The 23,587-nt window shown below is 39.0% G+C and overlaps 1 protein-coding gene across 3 annotated transcripts in view; it reads left to right on the plus strand.

The window, feature by feature from the left end:
• Positions 1-341: 341 nt before the first annotated feature.
• COL9A1 (collagen type IX alpha 1 chain) overlaps positions 342-23,587 on the plus strand; it is a 66,328-nt gene continuing 43,082 nt past the window's right edge. Inside the window, exons 1-12 of one of the 3 annotated variants that reach the window (XM_064650218.1) lie at positions 342-519; positions 854-927; positions 2,292-2,369; positions 2,511-2,643; positions 10,103-10,499; positions 17,950-18,027; positions 18,668-18,688; positions 19,671-19,745; positions 20,277-20,312; positions 20,422-20,484; positions 22,547-22,600; positions 23,192-23,227. In XM_064650218.1, coding sequence (XP_064506288.1) covers positions 506-519; positions 854-927; positions 2,292-2,369; positions 2,511-2,643; positions 10,103-10,499; positions 17,950-18,027; positions 18,668-18,688; positions 19,671-19,745; positions 20,277-20,312; positions 20,422-20,484; positions 22,547-22,600; positions 23,192-23,227 — 1,059 coding nt within the window. In that variant the 5' untranslated portion in view covers positions 342-505. Of the gene's footprint in view, positions 520-853; positions 928-2,291; positions 2,370-2,510; positions 2,644-10,102; positions 10,500-17,949; positions 18,028-18,056; positions 18,625-18,667; positions 18,689-19,670; positions 19,746-20,276; positions 20,313-20,421; positions 20,485-22,546; positions 22,601-23,191; positions 23,228-23,587 lie in introns of those variants that run through there. The other 2 variants (XM_064650217.1, XM_064650216.1) reach the window with 2 other exon arrangements.

Below are 23,587 nucleotides of genomic sequence, written 5' to 3' on the forward strand. Positions count from 1 at the left end.
TACCTGATGAGTAAATCAGTGAGGAATGGAAATTCCTTCCTTACAGGACAGAATCTCCTTGTTCTCAAAGCTCACATCAGGGCCACCAGCTTCCTCAAACCTCCTGGTACATATTTGTTCCTCTACCTGTCTGAACAGCAGATCCCACCATTCAGAGAATGGCATTGCAGAATTCACATTTTCCTAATCTCCCTGCTCTAACGCTGGTGAAAGCAGCAGCCTTTCATTTGCTCTTTTGGCTTCTTTGTATTCAACTGCCTCCAGAGATCTGCCTTCAGAGCCCACCAGGACACATGTCTGTCCAGCCTCCACCTCCTTCCCTTGGCAAGATTAAAACCGCCCCAGCAGCCTGGACCTCCCTCTCTGCTGGGTTCTGCGAGGGACAGGAGGAGCTGTCTGCACCCACTGCTGCACTCCTCTGTGGGACTAATGAGAGGGAAGCAGGGAGTGTGACGATATACGCCGTGTATTCACATGAGAGAAGTGAACAAAGCCAGCAGTGAAGATGAAAAGACACTGGTAAGAGAACAAGTGGGATTTAGAGACATCTGTAAACAAGAGATTAGAACAGTCAAAGCTGTCCTTGCCAGCTGCTGTCTTTGTTGTTTGGTTTTATGAAAGCATTATATGAAGGAACTGCCAATAGAAAAAACTTTATTGACATGTTTTATTATAAGGCAAAAATAAAATTTCTCATGTAAAGAAATCTTCTTGTCAAAGAAATTGTCAAATCTGTTAGTAAATCCTTAACTTTTTTTTTATACATTTATTGTGCATGGTTTGGAGGAGAAATTTAATAACAGAATCTGTCAGAAACTATAGATTCATAGTTGAGTTTTCTTTCTGTTCACAGGAAAATTACAGCTTTCTTTTACGTGTGTAGTTTTTTGTGGTCTTTCATCTCAGCAACCATCCAGCACCAATCAAGTAAGGAGACAGAATTTATCCACATTTCATCTTTCTGTAATTTTGAATGTCAGAAGAATGTTCTGTGTTTATTCAAAATTAAAATCCTCTTTGCTAGCCGTCTCACAAAGGGAGAACTGTCTATGTGTATGTATGGATGTATGTATGGAAGGATGCATATGAAAAAGAGGGGGAAAAGCGAGAGCTATGTGTTTGGTTTTAAACTTGCTATAAAATGTATTTTAAAGGTATGGATTAAAATCTGGATATAGGTGGTAGATACAGAACACAAACCTTCCCCTGTCTTTCAGTGCTTCTAGTTAGATATTCTTCTGCTACATGTGTCAATAAACTGGTTATACTTTATTTGTTGGGCATAAAATATAAATGGCTGGATGTCAGCCATATGTCTCATCAAATAATATAGAATGAGGTCTTTTCTACGGTGTAACATGTCAACCTGAATGTTCTCTTTAAGCCTATGTTGTCAGAAGGAAACCCACATTTAGGGTTGAGCCTTTGCAGCACACAAGAGGCTCTCTGTAGGTTAGAAATGCATCTCCTTCCAACTCCCACTCTTCATTCTTCCCTATCCACTTTACTAACATTTTCCAGATTGACTTGATACTGGACTTGTACATGGCTCTTAAACTCTTCAAACAAATGTTTATTTTTCCTTTCTCCTTCCTTAAATTAGGGGAATCAAGCAGGTCTTATGCTCATTACAAGGCTTTTTGACAAATAATATTCTGAAAAATTAGAATGTTTAAATTTAGTTTCCTCAAACAAATTTCTTCTATGTTCTTTTTTGGGTAAACGAAAAAGGTCTGTAAGTTCTTCTTGCCTCCACCTTGTATTTCATGAGTGATCAAATGTGGCACAAAGAAAGGTGGGAAGACCTGGAATACTAGAGAGGCTGGAAAAGTTGCCAACTGTTTCTCAACAACATCTGTAGTTGGCATAAACTTTGTTTAAGTTTCCTTGGGACTAGGAGAGTGTTGACTTAGGTATCCGGCATTTTTTTTGCTTAAACCACCAAAAGTTCCAAACCAAAACTCCTTACGCAGCAGGACTTCTTATGATACTACTACTATTTCTCCACAGTTCTGCAAGAGAAGAATTATTATAACATTCTCATTTAAAGGCTTAAAAAAAATAAATCAAATAATCAATCAAGTTAAATATGGAGCTCTCTAAAAACAGATGCTTATTTTCTTAGACCTCTCACTTCACTGAGTACAGTTTAAATTATTATATACTTGTAAACATTATTATTTAGATATTTATTTAATTAATAATAATCATACAGTTACTTCACTTAATTTTCTAAGATGTTCTGAGGAAATGTGCAAGCACATGGTTAATAAATTCATCTTGTTTTGCAGGACTACCAGTCATTCTGGGTGCCAGTCACAGAATTGAGCTCTGCCCAACAATCAGGATTGGTCAAGATGACTTACCAGGCAAGTAGCATCCTGACTTTTTCAGGAAAAAGCTGCTGTTCAGAAAACTTTAGCAGGTTATATTCAGCCCTGTGACTGCACAATTCTCTAATTAAATTAAAATGAAAGTTACATTTAGGATATGCATGTTTTTTCTTGTAGGCTTTGACCTGATTTCTCAGTTCCAAATAGAAAAAGCTGCTTCCCAAGGAGTTATCGAGAGAGTAGTGGGCTCCACTTCTCTACAAGTGGCCTATAAATTAGGACCCAATGTGGACTTCAGGATACCAACCAGGTAATGCCTTTGTTGTTTGGCTTTAAAACACAGATATTTTGCAATCTTATTGTTTAAGGGGTAGAACCTCCCACCAGGCCTAGATCCCTCCCACTAGATCACCTAATTTGAAAAGCTTTTGAAAGGGGAAAGAGAAATTCAACTTTTTTTTTTCATATCCACCACCAGACCAGACTGAATATGTAGCAATGATTTCAGGGACTTCCACTTTCCTCTGACCAATGACAGTGCTCATAGTGCCTCCAGATTTGCCGATAGTAAGGGATTCACCTCTAGGAAGTAACGTCAAAGTTGCTGATGACTTGAAAAGCGAAAGGGAGGCAAAGAAAAAATAACAGGAGGACAGGGAGAAAAGTTTTCTCAAAACATTGACACAAAGGATCAATCTGATCATGTAAGGATTGCAGAGATGAGGTAGGATAACAGCTGACTGATTCTCTGGCAAGATGTTGTTGTTTGTTTGGATAACTGGTAAACAACCAATTTATGGTCACTTAACCTATAAAAGTTGAAAATTATTATTTAGCATGTCACAATCAAGTGGTGATAGGAACCAGAATTTAGGAATTAATTGTGTTTGTGCTTTACAGGTTAGACTTGCTGCTGGTGAAGGAATAGAGACAGTACAGCAGGGTAGAGTTGTCTTTGCCAAATTTAGGCAAGTCTGGATTCTGCTCCAGCACCTTATGTAATTAAGAATGCCTTAACTTAGCAATTAACTGGCAAGACCATTAATGTGACTGCTGTTTCAGCTAGGAATAATTGGGGTGTGAAGTGTTTCTGTCTTACTCCAGCTATCACTGACAACTTCTGCTTGCTGCAGTCCTCCTGGCTTCTACCTTCGTAGCCACCAGGTTAAGCCAATTTAGAGCTTAAGTGATTAGTTACATTTTACTCATGACTGCTTTCAATCCCAGACACAAATCAAGGCTGCTAGTGCACGAATGTGAATTCAAACACAGACAGCAAATGGGATCATCATTTCACTAAAAGGTGGAGATTCTCAGATTTTCAACTCATGTTTCTTAGCTCAGAAACAAATTGAGGTATCAAAGCAGTAATGTTTCATTTTTAAGAAAGGTTAGACTTATTGCAAGAGATGGCTCTAGTGAGATGTGTGCTTGATATAAAAAAGTTATCCATGACCAAGCCTATACCAGTTCTGTTGATACACTATGGCATCTGAGCTGACTCCTGCCACTGGACTCATTGGACCAGGGAATGGATTAAGGCTTAAGTCCTGACTGTGCTCAAGTGCATCAGTCTGCTGTTCCTCTGTCACTGAGCCCGAGCTTGCTGCTCTGCTCCAGTTATTTACAGTGTACCCCTCTCAGTAAGCTGACTCAGAAGAAGTGAACTTGGCAGTAAGCAGCTGAGGCTCACAGCACAGGAGAGGCACACCTTAGTTGTTTTGAGCAATTTTTTTTAAGACCAGAACCCTCCACACAATCTTTATAATGTGGATGGGGTTTTTTTTCGTATGAATTTGGGATATAACCCTGAGCAGCATTATAGGGGTTAGCAAATTATATAGAACATGTCAGGAAGGGTTGAGCCTCTTTAACGGCATGGGTATATCTCTGGTTTTCTCAACCCAGGCATCACAGTAGCCCTGAACTCCTGCATTTCCCTCCAGCCACCCCTCTCTGCCCTTTATTCACAACTAGATTATTTAACGATAAAATAGATATTTCCCGGGGTACCAGCGGGCAGCAGCTGCACCCCACGGCGCCGGGGAGGGAAGGGAGAGGACGAGAGGGTAAAGGAGGGAAAGGGGAGGAGAGGGGAGAGGAGGAGGAGGGGAGAGGAGGAGAAGGGGAGAGGAGGGGAGGGAACGGAAGGGCAGGACAGGGCAGGGCAGGGCAGAGCCGCCCGCACCACTGCGGAGCTGTCCGTGCCCGCGGTGCTAAAGCCACCATAGCTGTGTCCGGGCGCTCACACGGAGGGTGTCATCCTTCAGTCCCTGCCTCCGGCTCTGTGCGCTCCTGCTGAGCCAAGAGGTGCGGGAGGTAAAACTAGAGTCAGTTTTTAAAAAATGGCCAGCATGGTTTTCCCGAGCTGGATGGCTGATACAGCCTAAGTGCTGTAGGAGCATTGGGGAGGGACCCTCAATAAACAGGTTGGCAATTGTAAAATAACTTTTTAGACTAACACATGATGATTATACTGAGGTAGATAAGCCCATGTTACAGTGGTGTGGGAATGAAAGGTCAATTGAATGGGCATGGCTCTGTATATTGATTCAGCCTTTGCTGAAACAACAGCTAATGCCTTGAAAAGCTCACAGAGCTCTCTTAAAATGCTACTGATTTGTAGCTTGGTACTTTTGCTGCTCAGCATTTTTGCCAAGGTGCAGAAGTATATCACACAATGAACAGAAATGATTGCATACAAGTCTTGGCTTCTCCCATCATCCAAAGAAATTCTATTGGTCAGTATTTCTTCTAGGATAAAATCTACTGAAGAATCAATACAGTGTTGTTTGTGTAATAAGTGTGTGTAATAACTTAGTGTGGAACTGCCATTACTCATACCTTTTGTCTCTGGACTTGGTGAACTCATTTTTCAATTTGATCTGTGCACATGTTATAAGTGTCCACCAGTTAGTAAGCACAAAATTAATACTGGTTATTTGGATAATAATTGTGTTTATCTTTAACTGAAAACTTAAAAAAATATGTTCATGATACATTTCTATGTGTGGGAAAAGGGCTTGTTTTCTTTATGCATTGGAAGAAATCTTAAACCTTCAACTTCACAAATGCAACTGTGACATCATAAGGTCCCTCCTTGATCATCTACACTGTTAAAATAAAAGACCATGGCATGGTTTGGGTGCAGACTGATAAGCACTTCCTAAACAATTTCTGGGCACAGCTCGATGGCTAGTATAGGCCACAGATCATTCCCAACACACAGGTTGCATGTAGTCAATATATTTTGGAAGTAAGCAGGTTTAAACTTTTTCATGCCATCTGAACTTAATATCAGAGAACAGTCCTAGGCCTAGTGAATTTATTTACATGAAGGTAGCCTACGAATCCAGAAATTATACCTCTTTGCCTGAATCCTCTTCTCACTAGAAAGCAGAGCAACATAAAAATTGAAGCCTCTTTCTCAGCAGTGTTTATATTTGAGGTAGTGGTGTACTGTAGGCAACTTTGAGAGGTGAGATGACAAACACATTATGATAAGAAATTATAAAGTGAAAATTGGAATTTTATAAAACTGTATCAGTAAGTTTGGAACATCCAGAGAATTTGGTAGGCTGATTTTCTGGCCTTTTTTTTTCCCTTTGGGAACAATGCTTCTCTGTGAAGTAATACTCCTCAAATGCATATGCCTGAAGGTCTGGCTTTACTTCATCCACCCACCAAGGTTCTTCAGGTTCTTTTCACTTTACATTACAAGTAAGGTATCCAACACAGATATTGATGATGACATTGAAAAGGAAAAGACAAAATGCAGCTAAGAAGCTAATTAGCTCATAAAAGAAATAATTAGCTCAGAACTGGATGTTTCTGAAGAATAAAGTTCAGCTGAGAGTAATGAGCCCTAACAAATGACTTCTGGCAAATGACTTAGGACAGATGCTTTTTAAAAGTGCTGAGTTAAGTTTTATTTTTATTGCTTGTTCAATGGCTGCCAGGGAGTGCCTGCCAGGTCAGCTGTGATACCAGGCAGAATGAGGAGATGCAGACAAAAGTGTCTCCAGATTGAGCAAAGGAACCCCCAACCCAGGGTACATGGTACTGCATCATCATGAGGTTGGCCAGAGCAATTCCTACAGCCACCTCCAGTGAGTTGTGCTAACATTTCTAAAATTCTAAAATTTTAGCAAGGAGTAAGTTAACTCAGTGGGCAACGGAGCTTACCCAAGGAATTAACTCTGAAAGAAACAAATTTAATAAAATAAGCAGTTACTTCATAGAATTTATATAGGTACATAGTTAACCTTTTAATGTACTCTGCTCCTGATGAATCTTGAAGTCAGAGGGATGGCTCAGGGTTTCCATCACCTAGCCAGTTGACTTACCTTGGTTGTATTGATGCCTCGGTAGACTTAGCTTTGAAATCTCAAGGAAATCTTCCCTGTAAGCACTCAAACTGCAGGATTAATAAAAGTCTTAGGTATTTATGAAAAAGATTAAAAGAAAATAATAGTGTTTCAGAAGTTCCCCTAGATTAATTACAAATGTTTCAAACTTCCCACTCCCAGGTATTTAAAAAAAAAAGAGCAAATATTCAAATATCTGATAAAAAATTGATTTGACTTTGTATATGTTTAAAGCAGTTAATAATAGTCTGAGTACACAAGGAAAGCAGGACTAGAATGATTTCTTACAAACTTAAGATACAAAACTAAATAAAAAAAAAAGGTTCTGGTGGTTTATATCCCTGGCAATTTTAACTGGATAGGAAATGGGTCAGGAATGAAGCTGGCCTTTGTGCTTGAAATATTTTTCTATATTAATTCTTCCTTTGCTCATTTACTTGAATCTAAATTTATATTTGCTAAATTCCCCCCCATATATTAGTGAAATTGGAAACATGTATGTTAAAAATAATTTACCAAAATAATTTGAGTGCTTATATAGCTATCAGCAGTTTTATAAGATTACAGAGCCCATTACTCTTCACTTTGCAGTGAGATGGAGGCATAACTTGTCTACAATTGTTTATTTAAATATCATGCTAAATTTGCCATGGACTACAAATATTTACTATTTTAAAATGCTGTCTTCAGAAGGGTTTTGCCTGTATAAGGATTACAGGGTTTGAGAAGAACTACATTCTGAAATACACTGAAACCATGAAAGGATTGTTACCATTGGAGTAACTGAGATGAGAATCTGCCTCTGCTTTGCTTGTAGAATTATTGGTATAAATCTTACACAATAGCAGTCCCCTGCAGAGTACCTTTCTGGTGATGGATCATGCTTCATTATGTTGAGTCATGTTACTGATACTGAGTCTTTAAAAAGGCAGCAGTTCTTCTGGTTGATTATTAAAAGGTTTTTAAAATGTAAATAATTATCCATGTTTGTGCACTGAGCTTTTATCTTTATTTCTATATATAAATTTCTTATAATTTAACTTTTTCTTACCACTGTCAGAAGCTCTTACACAACTTCTCTTCTTTGTATATTTCTTGAAAAAGTTAACATATTTCTTTTTTATTTTAATGTCCAAAAAAAGAATAATATCTTGGAAAGTACAAACTCTATAGCTAAATATGGTGCAAAAAATTCATTTGCCAATCTGGTATAAACAATCTTCTAATCAAAAAGTATGTTCACTTACTTTTTTTTTTCTTTGGTTGTTTTGTTTTGTTAGGGTTTTTTTTTTTTTTTTGATAGTATAGTTTTATCAGCTGAGGTGGGATGAAAATGTGTGTGATAGTTTAACCAGTATTGTCATGACAGCAAAACTTATCGGTGCAGTGGAAGAATAAAAACCTCTCCACAGTGGGTCTGGAACTAGTACTGCTTCTTTTAGCTGTGGAGCTCTGTGTATCAGATCCCCAGAAGTCACTGAACTTAATGGAATGTCACACCAAGGCTATTTAAAAATTACCTAACAATATTGCCTTCAGTGTGGTAGTAGTAAAATCATCTCTTCTGTAGAACAAACAGGGGATTCAGCAACTGAAGAGATAAATGACTCAGCTGAGCTAAGGTTTTAGCAGTAGAGGAGATTGAAATACTTGTTTAAGAGATATTACAGAGGAAGGACACAAAGAGCTGTAAAAGACATGTCGAACTGGATCAGCAGCTTAGTAAGAGTGAATGTGTGTCTGGATAGGGATAGGAAGTATCTTCTTAGAGCAGGAAGAATATATAAGCATGTTGCCTAAGCTAGAAGCCTAACACAAGGAGGGATAGGGGACAGTAGTAAACACTGCTCAAAACAGGGGAAAAGGTACAATGTCCACACATTGACATTTGCATTTGAGATGGCAAGAGCCAATAAAGTAGGTAAAATCGTATCAAACAAAACCAGCTGAGATCGACTACTTCATCCACAGTCAACAGAGACACAATTCAGAGCAAACCACAGATTAAAGGTATTGGCAATGAGACCCCTCTTCAACTTTGTATATCTCCACACCTTGTATAATGAGCTAATTTTCCAGCTAAACATTCCACTTTCTTATCTACTAGCTTTCATGTATATGTAAAGGCTCGAGGGGAAAAGGAGAAACATCAGCAGTGTGGGTAGTTTATTCCTAAGGTGAAGCCACTGCTGCCGCTGCCAGGCTCGCCCTGTCCTCGCTGAAATCTGCTGAGGCTGTGCCGCTGTCTGCTGGAATAAAGCTGTACTACAGCTTGGGACATTAACTACAAATTAGGGAGATTGCCTCTGGAAGTATTCTTTCTAAATCAGTAGTCATCAAGCATACAGAAAGAGAATTAGTGTATTCCATTTTCCTGCTTTTTTTCCTCTTACCCTAAATTCCAAGGTTCACTAATGCTTTCTAAATAGCTGCTAAGACAGGATTGATCTGCCAGTCAAATATTATCTTTATTCAAAATGCCTACTTGTCTGAGAAGTTGTTCTAATGAATGTTGGGACAAAATAGCTCTACATATCTTCATACTTAAGAAATTTACTGAAATACAACTTCTTAAATGTGGGTAGATGGCAAATACTGTATTGATATCAACTGGATATGACACTACAGTTTTATGATCCATGGAATAGGAAAAGGCATATTTCTTAAATATTCTACTAGATTCAGTGATATATGTGAGATAAAAAATGACGTTACTATTTTGCACAGTGACACAGCCAGTCCTACCTGTGTTTCCAAATCTCACATTATAGGAATTGCAAAAAAATGAGATGTTTTATATGTGGCAAATCTGTCCCTTCTACTTGTAGTCTTGTGGTTGAATGTCACAGGACATAATACATTTTTAGTGTGGGTTCTCACCATGCCTATATTTGTCAATGAATGATTTGTTGAATGATTTCTGTTGAAGAGATAGCTAATACATTAACAAAAGAGTTATTGGCAGGCTGAACAAGAAAATACATTTGCAAAAGACATTCTTATCAAAATCAAATCAGATCTGCACTGACTATCTACCTGGCCAATTATAAAGTCACACTGTATTGACTGATTTAATACATCTAATAGCGGGAAATAGGATAATTGTAGGATATACTTTCTAAATCTGAAGTAGGAGTCCATCCATTAAACTTAAAAGGGTTATCATAAACATTGTGCAACGTTGGAAGAACCTGCATTTCTGAATCAGTTCCTTCTACAATTAGCAACAGTAACAACTCAAAAAGACACCCTGTTTTGAGACTCTGCATGCAGAAGAACATTGATACAAGCATGGTTGAAATATGGCTTCACTGAGTAATGGTTTCTCATTACTTTGTGGTGATATGTGGAGCTTTTCAGAACAAATACACAACAATTCTACTGTATTTTTATCCTACACAGTGCTATATATTCCAACGGATTGCCTGACGAATATTCCTTTCTGACTACTTTTCGGATGACTGGGGCCACACTTCAGAAATACTGGACTATTTGGCAGATTCAGGACTTTTCAGGAAAAGAACAAGTTGGAGTGAATCTTAATGGTCAAATGAAAAGTGTTGAGTTTTCTTATAAAGGAGCAGATGGAAGACTACAAATGGTGTCATTTTTGCATTTGCCTTTCTTATTTGACTCCCAGTGGCACAAGCTTATGATAATTGTGGAAGCAAACAGTGTCACACTCTTTATTGACTGTGTTAAAATAGAATCCTTAAGTATAAAACCAAAAGGGAAAATCAGCATTGACGGCTTTGCTGTGCTTGGAAAACTTAAAAATAATCCTGAAATTTCAGTGCCGGTAAGTTCCAAAACCTTCTATTACTGCAAAAAAGTGTTTTGCATCAATTTTTATTTATTTTTTTTTTTTGTGTGGAATGCATATTCAAATGATTTCTGAAAGCAGAAATGGCAGAAAATAACAACTCCTTGGCAGGTAAGTACTAGCTTTGCTTTTTGAATTTTTCACGCATATATTTATACTGTGTAAATTAAGAGATGACCCAGATTATGTCTATGTCTCAATAATGAAAATTCTCAGACATCCACACTTCTTCCAATGGATTATACTCTGTCTGGATGTACCAGCTGGGCATTCATGTGTGGAGTGTGATCTAGAAGGAAGTTTAAGGACATGGATTTGGGGGCTGTACCTCACACCAAAGAGAGTAAAACACTTATTGAGCATGAACTGGGACCCCTCTCATATGCATGCACCAACCATCAGCTAGAGACAATTAAATGTGTCTCTGGCAGAATAAATATTTTAGATCATTAATGCAAAGGGATTAGCTCCTGTAAGGGAGATTGATGGAGATCCTTTTTGAGCCACTTAGAAGGAAATAAGAGACCTATGTTTAAACCTCAGTCCTAAATCAGAGATTATAATGAGTACCTTATACTTCAGGAGACTGCTGTAATCATTGTCCTTCCTAGTATGACTGTGTTAGCAGTTGCTTCTGATATTTAAGTAGCTTGAGTTTTTTGAAAAAGGCTGACCTGGTGTAGATGGTGCACTCTCAAAGGTTTTTGTTTATAAATCCTATGAGGAATAAGGGTAGCATTAGAGACTAGATCCAATCCAAGCAAAGGGCCCAGAATAGCTTAGACATAATGCCTACCCATTTCCACAATACCTTCTCCTGGCTAGCTCAGGGCATTCTATTCCCATATCATGGCTGCTGTGAATCCCTTTGTTAGATATTTGCCTTTCCCTGTGCATTGTAGTAGACACTTAAGCTCAGTCTAATTGTGGAAATATTTGTGCTCTTCAGCAAAGAAAACTCAATATGAAAACCTCAGGATTTTTTTATTTGATTATCTGATTTAGTTTCTGAGATAAACAGTTAATATAACACATAAAAATGACATGCCTGTAATTTCTGACAGAAAGATATTTGTAGAATCTGAATTTTGCCTTTCAGACATACATGAAAGTGTTTTCTCAGCTAGTGTTTTTTCAGCTGATGAATTATACTGCACTTTATGCTGAATGATGTGACAAGTTTCTCCTACTGTGGCACTAAATGACATTTAGGACTTTGGAAAGGCTATTTCTGGATTCACTTTTAGTTTAGAAGAAAATAGTTTCAAAACACAGTTGAAAAAAAACCCACATAAAACTTCGCAAAGTTCTGTATATTATCCTCTTTGTTCTCCAAGATTCCTTTCATATCAATAGAGTACTCATTTCAAAACAAGTTGAATGGTAAAAAAGAACCAGATACTTAAGAAATTGTAACCATTTTCCACATCCCTACACTTAAGTTTTGCAACAACTTTGAAATAACAAGAGTGAAGTGAGACATAATTTTAAACTCTATTTCATGCTGTTTGCAAAAAAATGTGGATACAGGTTAATCAGCATTGTGTAAGCCTGAAAGGGAAAACATTGCAACAAAAGAGGCATCTCATGTCTCATCACCTCTGTGTGTACAATTACTGTACTGCATTGCACTGAAACCAGTTTTACTTGAAGAATGCTGACAGAAAGCTTCTCCAGGTGTCTGAAAGGAGCTATTTAGGATGTTGCTATAAATGTGGATTAGCAAATATCAATAGCTGAAAGGTTATACTAATTCTGCTGAAAAAAAAAAGTTAGTCTTTGAAAATATCATTCAAAAGTAATGAGCTGGAGCTGATAATGTGCTCATTAGCTGCATATGTATCTTAGCTTTGCTAACTGCTCTGTGATACTGGTGGATGAATGGATGTGTGGGATGATGAAAACATTACACATATTCTATGTATGTTATTAGGATGAAAAAAACCTATGTCAATATTGTTTTCTTCTTTGGAAATATATTTAGATTAAATGCCCAGAAAGCAATAGGTGTTAATGTAATAGTTTTACAACAGCTAGTATACAATGCTACAGCAAACCAGGCCCTCAAGTTAGACAAGAGTCATTCCTTTAAAAATGAGGAGGATTCCTTTTGCCTGATTGAAGTAGTAATTAGAAATGGCAGCTTACAAATGAAGAGTGAGATGAGGTATTAAGGTCACCTTGTCAAGAACTGGGCTTTTCTCCCTTCCCAGTTGGTGCTCTGGGTGACTTTTGGCTATGATTAAAGACTTCAGGAAAAACAGGAGAGGAATTTTAAATTTGATCCCCTTTCCTCTCCAGCATGTGTTTTGCAGAGACTTGCTCTTTATAGCAAGGTATACAAATGAGGAACACTGATTACCCAAAGCTCTTCAGGCATCTCGTGGGGAAATGTGTCTAGCATTAAGTTCTGCTTTGTCTGTGTTTAAGAATGTACATAATTAGGCACTCATGTGAAGCTATGTTAACTATAGACATCTTCAAGAGTGAAAGAACAACATGGAATTAACTAAATTTTACAATTCACCACTTCTTGCAGAAAATATTTATTTATACTTTTAGCATGTTTCTGGGAAGATTCAGTCATATGTGGTGTATTTTATGAAAAAAAAAAAATATTAAAGCCTTAAAACAGGATTATGATGCACACTTTTTGACAAAAAGAATAATGAAGTACTGAAACAAATTGTCAGGGAAGAAAGTTAGAGTCAAGCTATATTCTTAAACTGAGTCTGGATGTCTAAAAATACACTTTATTTCAGACAGAACTGTGGGTTTGACATTAGACTCACCAGATTGAATTGCGTGGCCTGTACTGTGAAGCCAGAAATGACAATGGTAGCGGTCCAATCTGATATTATAAAAATGTAGATTTAGGAAGACCATATGCTTTGAAATTATGATAAAGAAATTACATAATCTGATGGACTAGTAATTTTAACATGTCTGTTTATATTGCAGAAAGTTTTGCTTTAGCCTGTGCACTTTGTTTTTCTTTAAATTGACTAAATGAATCTGTGCTTGGGGATATTCTATGCTTATCCTTTAACTTGCTTGACTACAGTCAGTTTAAACATCTCAACAGTCTTGGGTATTTAATATGCTCCAGGTACAATTTCTAATTTACTTTCAGGCATTGTTAAACTATATTACTTCTGATGATATTACACAGACATAAATTGTGTGTTTCCTATTCTTTTTTTCCCAGTATTCCGTGAGTACTCTCTTTATCTTGCAGAAGAGGTCTACTTCTTATAGGTTCACTGTAATACATATAATTTTAAAAGAGATTCTTTATTGCTTGTTGTTGCCATGACTGCCTGGGAGAGCAATAGATATAGTTCCATTAGAAACTGCATCTTAACTTTGAGCCTTTACAAAGATTTACTCCAGGATTTCTGACATATTTTACAGAGGGCAAATTTTATACAGGTTTACAGATGCCTTTTATCCTTTTTTTTTTTGATAAAAAAAGAAAATAGCTCTTTTTATATAAAAGTAATTCAAATAATCCACTATAAACTCTGAGCAATGTGAGATATAGCATCAATTTAAAACTGAAAGGAACTTACTTCCTAAACCACATGTTTTTTATAGGAAGGTAGGGGAATTAATTTCTTACTGCTCAAAGTATAATTGCTGTGAGATGATATAATTGCCTTAATTTCTGTGATTTCAGAGGCATTAACATGATTATGTTGTAATAGACACTAAACACTTTGCTAGAAGTGACCCTTGGTCATTATTTGATCAACATTTAATGCTTCTAGGGCATTGAAAAGTTAAGGGCAGCTACATGACTTGTATTGTCTAAGAGGAAGTTGCTTATCAATATTTGCTGAACAGGAATTAATTTACACCACAAAACAGATTGTGTTCATGTAAAAAGTCATGTCTCAGTTTGTTTTTTTTTTCACCTTGTGAAATCTCACATCCATAAGGCTGAACCCTTGGCAGTGGAAAGTCAAACAATGGCAGAATTGGCTGCACTGTTCGAAGGTTTTGAAAAAAGATGCAAAAAAAATGAAGCTCTAAAACCTATTACAGAGATGTAGAAAAATGGATAAAACTCATTTAAAATAGCTCTAGAATGAGATGTGTTTAAATACATGTAGTTTATTCTCAGTCACTTGACAAATGTACAAACAGTTGATAGCAGGCCTCTGTTAGAAGAAACATAGATATCCTTGACAAAAAATTGTAGAAAACTTCCACCTGAAAATTGCTTAGCTGAGTTGTATTTCCCCTGAAGGGATGTCTTCCCCTGAATCATCACCAAGCCAACAATAGCCCAGTGGGGTACAAGGAGTCAGTTCTCCCAGAAGAGACCTAAAACTGTGCTCTGAGAGTCATGGTTTTCCTTAAAGCCTACGGTACTGCTAAATGCATCCCTGTGACTAATGCTATACTGAAAATACTACTCTATATATTTAGGTCTCATTTACATCTTACTTAACTTTCACATCTCTCATCTAAAGCACTAATAAGACAACTGAATTATGTAGTTGATACTGAGATGTGAAAAGCTGTGGGCATTTGCAGGCATTTCCACAGAATTTAAGAGGACAAAAGAGCAAACAGACACAGCTAATTTAATTATACCTGTGCTGACCAAGAAATTAAGATGAAACAGAAATCCTGTAGGAAACCTGGAAAATATGTCAGCAACATTGACCCATGAGTCTTAAACATCTGTTGTGATTTAACCTCAGATAGCAACTCAGCCCAACAGAGCCGCTTGCTCCCTCAACCCCATGGTGAGGTTGGGGAGAGAATTATAAAAGTGAGAAAACTCATGGGTTGAGATAAAGACAGCGTAATAGGTAAAGCTAAAGCCATGCATACAAGCAAAGTAAAGCAAGGAATTAATTCACCATTTCCGTGGGCAGGCAGGTTTTCAGCCATCCCCAGGAAAGCAGGGCTTCATTGCCCATAACGGTGACTTAGGAAGACAAACACCATCAAAGTACCTTCCCCTCCCTTTTATGAAGAATATCTTCACAAAAAAAAAAACCCTGCAGAATGTGCTGATGCGTATATTGGCTGCTGGTGGTATGTCATAAATAATTTTTTTCAGTGTTTACAGATTTTGTACTGTTTTATAAGTTGAAAGCACAACTCCATTGATTTCAGTAACAGTTGCTACTGATCAGCTTTTTTGCAAAACTGTATCCAATGCTTCCTTTCAGACGTCCAATTCCCTCCTCCTGACCCATGCAGAATGCTACCTAATAAGGCTATTTTGATTTAAATATTTGTCAGCACTATATAAGAATCATGAAGCAAAACCAGGCTCATTCAGTGACATTTGTCTGTCTTTTCCAAAAGCTGTCCTTTCTTTTTTTACCATTTTTCACTCCATTTACTGCCAAACTTACGGTTTCTGCAGAAAGGGAACCATTTCCACAGCCCTGCTCATTTGCTCTCATGAATGAGGGAAGCATTCTAAGAAAAGAAGTGTAGAATGACACAATTTCACATTACATCCACAGAGCGGATGATTTATCAATATTAATATTATTTATTATAACTTTAATTAGATATTAAACAGTCAAATAGAAAAATTAGAAATTCTGTCATTTAAAACCATGTATAACTTAATTTAAATAAGAAATAGATTATTAGTTTAATCATAAATAGTTTATAAACTGCTTTAGAGCCAGCTATAGATCTCTTTCCCTCTTCAAGTAAGCTTTGGAGGTGAATAATGTAGAGACTCAGGACTCAGAATCCAGATAGGTATCATTTGTTCCCATTTTGATGTCTTTTTATAAGTCCTTGTCCTCAGACTCCAGATACCCTCTTATTTTTATTATTGTATGGCTGCCTTGTAGTATTAATTAGTATTAGTATATATTCAGTTCTTTTATATGTATATTATGATACTCAACTGGCTATTGTTAAGAACTAAGAAAAGTTTGAAAATGAGAAGTGGATAAAGGAGGGAGAGAATTGACTCAGAGATGGTCGTGTCAGATAATAGGTAAAAGAAACAACTGCTTCCATTGTGCTCTAGTCTCAGCACTCTGGAAACTGTGATGACTGCCAAGTAAACAGAACACCAGAGATGCGATAAAGAGGATTTCAGGAGTGGCAGTACTGAAGTGATGAAGGTGAAAGCCAAAAAAAAAGAAAAGCAGCAACTTCTCAATTTTTGGATATGTGGTGTCTTGCAGAGATTTTAAAGGACTTCAGACTCAGAGCATTTACTGGCTCTAGCAGTCAGTAAGCAACTAAGTCAATGTAAGGATGGTGGCCAGTCTGCCTTCTGCATCATTTATGGGTTGGGACTGAAGAGTGCAATTAGATATCCCACAAGGAGCACAGAATGCAGCCAGGAAGCATGAAGACATAACATTGTGCTAGTGACAGTGGGGAGCTACTTTAGCTCGTGGAATAGGAAGAAAGACCTAGAGAAGAAAAGAAATGAGAACCGAAAGCCCCTAGACACTCACTCCTACTTTCTGCTTCTCAGAAAAAATAGAACACTCACATGAAAAAGACTCTGATTTATGTTGTACAAAGTAAAACCAAAACCAAAACATCTCTTTCTCCCCAACTCCTCAGCCCTCCATAATAAAAAGAAAGGAATAGAAGCCTTGAAGTGTTATCCTCAAACTGAAAAATCTCTGGATAAACCACTCAGTGTTCATAAGCCAGGCTGATACTATGTGTGATGTGAAGGGAAAACAGTGCAAGACTTAAAAACTTAGATACAATGAATATGGACCATTTAATATGCTTCTGGTACTTAAGATTCCATGTGATGCATTATATATCAATGGATATACTTTTGAAGTTTTATGTTTGAGTGATTCCATAACTTTTAGCACAGGGTTTGTTTTTTATCTATACAGCACATCAAGTGAATTTCAGTTGCAGCTTCTGAGAAGAGGTTTGGCTTAATCCTGTGTCATTTTCCAGCAGCAAATACAAGTATTCAAAGAAGACGTGAAATTTTACATAAGTATATTACTCAATTGCAGTCTGTCTCCAGTGTGCCTATAAACCTGCTTTTTGAACTTCTCACACTTGGACCATATTTCCATCTTTGGACCTACCATTCTCCGTGGGCACAACTATCCACTTAGAGGAAAACTTGGACTTCCAACTCAGAGTATTCTGTGATTCTGTGACCATGCAGTGTGAGGAAAAATGCCAGTGTTTATAAGGAATATGTAAAAAATTACACCTGATGAATCTTCCCTTCTCCTTAAATCCCTCGGCTGCTGTTTAAAAGACCTCTGCAGCTAGGGTTCGGTAATGCGCTGCTTCGGGCCCAGCTCTCCCGTACACACCTGTAGCTATTGTCATTGAATGCCCACCGTGTGAAACTCGCCGTGGTGTGCCAGTATTCCTCCCCTTACACCCTCCACCAGCGTGACCCTCCGACCCGAATTAACATGATCTTTATCTCCTTTGCCAGTTCGAAATCCAGTGGATGGTGATTCACTGCGACCCCTTGCGGCCCCAGCGCGAAGGCTGCGGAGAGCTGCCAGCCCGGGTGAGAGACCTGTCCTGCCTTGCCCTGTTCTGTCCTGTCTTGTCCTTCCCTGTCCGCCGCTGCAGCCCACAGGAGCCTCGCTCTTTGTCACGCTTCCTGGCCGGAGATGCTCTTTTTTACCATACCTGCCTGGAATTTGGTGCCTTTAGAAATCCAACCCCCCAGAGCAGCAATAGCGGCCTCATTTTAACCCTTCCGTGACTTGCTTCCTTCCCCGCCCCTCACCTGCTGCTTGGCTGGGACACCGCTGGGCTCTGTGCCTCGCAGGCGCGGGGACTGTCGCGGCCGGCTCTCCGCAGCTGCCCCCGTTCCCGGGGAACCCGCGGGGGACGGCGAGGGTCGATCCCCAAGCAACAGCGGCAGGGCAAAGGGTTAAAGCGCCGCTGGCACTCAGTCCTCCACTTCCCGGCCGCCAGTGTTCCTCCAATCCCCGCGACCCTCCCCAGGGCCGGGCAGCAGCCGGGAGGGGCTGCAGCTGGTTCACCTTTCGCCCGCCCCGGCAGCCAAAGGCTGCTCCCTCCATCCATGGCCCGGGCTCTGCGGCGCATCCTGCCCCTGGGGCTCTACCTGCAGGCGCTTTGCCTCTGCCTGGCTCAAGTAAGTTCATTCTGACTTTGACTTTTGTTCTTCTCCCTTGCAGATAAGCCAGACGGTAATCGAGGTAAGTGGGAGGTAAAGGGCGGCGCTCAGGGTTCAGACGCGGAGGGACTGAAGGCCACTCTGCCATACCTTACTGCCGACCCGCGGGGGAGTGTGCGTGTGTGCTACCCGGTGGGCATCGGGCAGGTGCTTGGTGGCATGGCGGGGCTTGAGCTCCACGTAAAACTACCGCTGGACGGATTATTTCTGGGAAGACTGGTGTGCGGAGGAAAGGTGTCCAGAGCAGTAGCGCTGGGGGGAGCAAGGGGCCACGCTCAGGGCTCGGGCCAGCCTCCTGCTCACAGAGCCCCGTTGTGGGGCCGCGGGCAGAGCTCGCTCCAAAGAAAACAGAGTCTCCCATTATAGGCACGGAGACGTGTAAAAAGCCTTTCCCTGGGTTTCCGCAAGTTGGTGGCGCCTGCCGCCTCCCCTCGGGAGCCTGGGGCTTTGAGAAAGCGCCTCTGTAGATGCTAATGTAATCCTCAGGAACCAGGGGAAGCTGCTGAGCCTCTCAGTGAAATAGGGAGAAGGTTTTTCTAAATTTTCTTTGCTAGCACGAACTCTCAGGAAGACTGTCTCCTTTGTGTTGGCTGAATGAGTAATTAGAGTAGCATAGTGAATTTTGGTGTTTGATTGGCAAAGATCACTTTTATTTCTGTCACCCTGTCATTGCCATGTGGCATTCAGATCCTGCTTGGTGGGGAGCTGAGCCCTCCTCGCCTTGCCCTGGTCCTGCCAGCATTGTGGGGCACAGGAGGGTGGCTGGGCCCAGGGAGTGGGGTTTAGCACCTTCCCCATTCCACTCCTGGGGGAAGTGTTCCTAGTCATGGCAGTGGCAGCCAAAATGGGATATAGGGCCTGTGATATACATGGAGTGAGGACACAGCTCCTCATCACAGCTGTAAGCCCCTGACTAACCTGTAGCCTCTCATTATGCCAGTCTCCCCAGACTGGCTCAGTGGTTTGCCAGGCTCTAATTTCTCTTTTTTTTTACTCTTTGTCAGAGAGGCCCCCCTGGTCCACCAGGCCCCCCGGGTCCACCAGGGCCACCAGGAGTTCCTGGTATTGATGGCATTGATGTAAGTGTCCTGCCTTGGAAATAGGAAATGCCTCGAGTTGTACCTCTGTTGTCTGTCAGCATTTGACCCCAAGAAGCATGAATTTGGCTGCACGTACACATAAGAATTGATGGGTTTCATATTCTGTAGTCGACGGGAGTAGGGGAGGAAGTGGCCTTTGAGATTATGTGAAAAATTCAGGATTATTTATTTTATGTAATCAGCATCATATGCTGTGATTATCTGCCTTGGATGGGGTGTAGGAGTTTTATAAATCTAATCTCAAAAGGGATTATGTAGAATCACTCATGCTGTATCATGATAAGGATTCGTGGCATTATTCCTGATAGGCACTGTTATGCATTTTCTCTTGAGTCCTGCCAGAAGTTTCTGTTGGATTGTAATAGAGGTCATGTGGATTTAATATTAATTTTCTACAATAAGAATCAGTTCAGGATTATTTCTGATAATCTGTAAATTGGTGTTTTTCCTGAAGGACCATAAAAGCTTGCTGTAGTTCCGGCTAATACCTTCCTTTTCATATCTTATCAGGGAGAAAGAGGTCCAAGTGGCCCCCCTGGTCCACCGGTAAGTGATTTCAGCTACTTTGCATTTGCTCCTTTGGGAGAAGAGGTTTTGAGTTTTGTTTGTGTTTCCCTCTCTGAAACATGCTTAACTGTTCATTTAAATCCTGAAGGGTCCAGATGGGGATGCAGGCAAACCAGGATCCCCTGGGTTGCCTGGAGAGCCGGGAGCTGATGTGAGTAAACTTGATTTTCTGGAAATTTGTCTTTATTTTTTTTTTAAGGAAAAATACTTGAGTTTAGTCTATTTCCGGAGAAGTATGATTTCCTTTTGAGTTCTCTGTCTTCCTCATAGCTGCTGCTGACTGCGAGAGGTGCTTGTGGTGGGAGAGGAGCTCTTCCCCAAGCTAAAGCTGCCCTTCCAGAGGAGCACAGCTGGGCTGAGCACTGCCAGGGCAGCAGCTAAGAAGCAGCACAAGGGTTGTCGGTGATGCCACTCTGCTCTGGAGAGGGCACTGGGCAGCAGTGCTGTGGTGGGGAAACTGCTGCCTCTGGAAGCTGCCTCTGGTAGCAGGGCAGAGCAGCAAGGGCATGAGGAGGATCTGCTGATACATCTTCCTGTCTCTGTGGAAAATAATATGGATCAAAGTTTCAACATCATCTAGTGTTGGTGGCCTGTTAGGTCGTATCTCTTGAATAAATTTGTGGCAATAAAAAACTTTCAAACAGATTTGGGAAACTCTTCATATTTCTCTCTCTTGAGAGCAGTATTGGAAAGCATTTCTTGCTATGAAACGAGATTGTTGCATTAGTACTTAGATCTTATGCCAGGAAGTGGGCAAGCTTATGTTTAATTTACATATGTGGAAGTATGCTTTTAACATTTAACACATCAAAAATATAGATTATATACAATAAACTAGCATATTAGAGAGTATTACAAATTATAAAAATGAAAAAGCCTAATATCTATTTAAAGTTGCAGTGCTGTTAGAGCTGAAATTTAATTTGTTTTTGAGAAGAGATTTAGTGGACATGGATCTGGAACAGTCTTTAATTAAACTGTTCAGATTTCAAATCTGTAAGAGCTAATGTGCTTTGTGAGTGGGATCTCATACCACTTCATCTTTTCCTGAAAACAATACAGGCCCATAAGCCATTTGTAGCTGGTTACAAAAACCCATAAGCAGATCTTTAGAAATCATTTCCTCTTACAATATTCACTTTAGGCATAGTTTTATTTTCCTTGCCAAAATTCATGGGAACACAATCAGATGAAACAGAACACACTAAACTTAGCTCAGCTTTTGATATTTGTTCACACTTGCATATTCCCTTGTATTAGTAGATGAATGAAAATGTAATACTAGAATACAGTCTTCTGAAATGTTGAACCTTTTTTATTTTCACTTGAAGACAAAACATGGGACCTTACTCTACTCCTACCATGCATTTAACTTTTAATTGGGATTTTAGATTTATAGTACCTTTTGTATTTAATTGGTGAGGCAGTTCTGACTTTTTAAATCTCATTTTATTTCATGAGTTATTTCAGTGTCAAGTCTAATAGGCTGTGAAAAGATACTGTACAGTAATTGCCTGTAATGATCATGTAAGCTTTCAAAAGCAAATTGTCAGAACAATTGTGTGAACAATGAACTGCTGGAAGTGTACCAAAAAAAGTGGAAGTGTAGCAAAATGGAAAAGTATCGGACAAACATAGAAGAAAAACTCTTGTGGATATCTGGAAGTTCCTAAGCCATGTAAACTGGCTATAACATTGGAAACAAAAACAAACAAAAGAACTCTAAATGAATTTGGAGCTATAATACCATGGTTGCTTTTTTATTTTATCCAGAAAGATAAGTGGGTTCAAGGACTAGCTTTAAATCTGGCCTGGCAGCTTTGTTGACTTTTTTTTTATGTGTGTGTTTTGTTAATGAATGGTTTACTTGAAATGGAAAACACAGTTTTTGGTTTTTAAGCTGAGCCATGAACTAAATTCACCAATCTCCCATTGAGAGGAAATAAGACTGTGTGAGATCATGTTTTATTTAATAATGATTTAACTGAATCATTTTTGAAGACACATGTCACTGGCATTAATGTTTGTCACCAGAAGCTAGTATTTTGAACTTGTGCAATTCTATCTGTACATGTAGATATTCGAATTGTAAGTCTCCTGCAGTTACTTATTTCATTTAATAGCTTCATTATTCTATGTTTTAGAATGTTTTCTGTTGTAATTAAGAAAACCACATAACCCTTGCATTAACACTGTATGCACTACTTCCAAAGGGATTCACAGGACCTGATGGCTCACGTGGAGCCCCAGGACCAAAAGGACAGAAGGTAAGAATAAAATTATGGATGAAATTATGGATTTTTTTAAAGCAGGATTTCTGTTTGTTTCTATGCAACTAATAATATGCTGCAGTCTTTCTGACAATATTAAAATATCTATAGAGTACAGGCCCTTTTCACACAATACAAAGCAGCTTCCATTCCCCCAGTCAGCAGCAAGGAATGGTGATATTACATTGGTGACATTAAGGCTGAGCATTTTCGGTAGTAGTGAGGCTCTTTTAGTCTTGTATTGTAATTATGTAATTGTAATATGCAGTGAAACCTGACTTCATCAGCAATCATACAAATGAAATATAGATCAGAAGTCAGAGTGATCAGAAACCAGCATGTTTGAATTTTTTTGGGGTAGGGGAAACAAAAGCCCTGAGGCTGTATCTTTTTAATACTGAGAAAGTATTTTCTTTGTATCAAGTCTTACTGAAACCAACATAGCATTAATGAAGTGAATAATACTTGCAGACTATGTCCACTAAATATAGAAAAGATCCCCAAAAGATAACAACATTTTCCTGTATGTTTTTTAAAAAACTTTATGGCTAATGACTCTTGAAAAACTGATTTTTTTGTCTTTTAAAGGGTGAGCCAGGACTGCCAGGTGCTCGTGGACTTCCAGTAAGTAATATGTTTAGTATATGAAGAAGATTTTTACACCTTAAATATTAATATGAAGGATTCTTACCACTAAATGTAGTGAAGAAAAGTCAAAAACTATTTCTGAGGTTTCAAAAAACTCATAAGTTATTAAAGTAGTACTTCAAGGAACCTTTTTGTCTTTGTATCTAAGTGTGCAAATACTATGTTTGGTTTGTATGCTATAGAAAAGAGTGTGTGTGATGTGGTCCTAAGTTTTAGACTTATACCATTATTTTCCATTTCTTTGTGAAAATGCTATAGAGACAAGAAAGCCCATGTTTCATTTGCATAGTCTACAGTTATTCCTGTTTTCAGCTCCTTGCCATGTGTTTAAATGGG

The sequence above is a fragment of the Pseudopipra pipra genome, chromosome 3 (assembly GCF_036250125.1).
Source record: "Pseudopipra pipra isolate bDixPip1 chromosome 3, bDixPip1.hap1, whole genome shotgun sequence".
In the NCBI taxonomy this organism is placed as follows: Eukaryota; Metazoa; Chordata; class Aves; order Passeriformes; family Pipridae; genus Pseudopipra; species Pseudopipra pipra.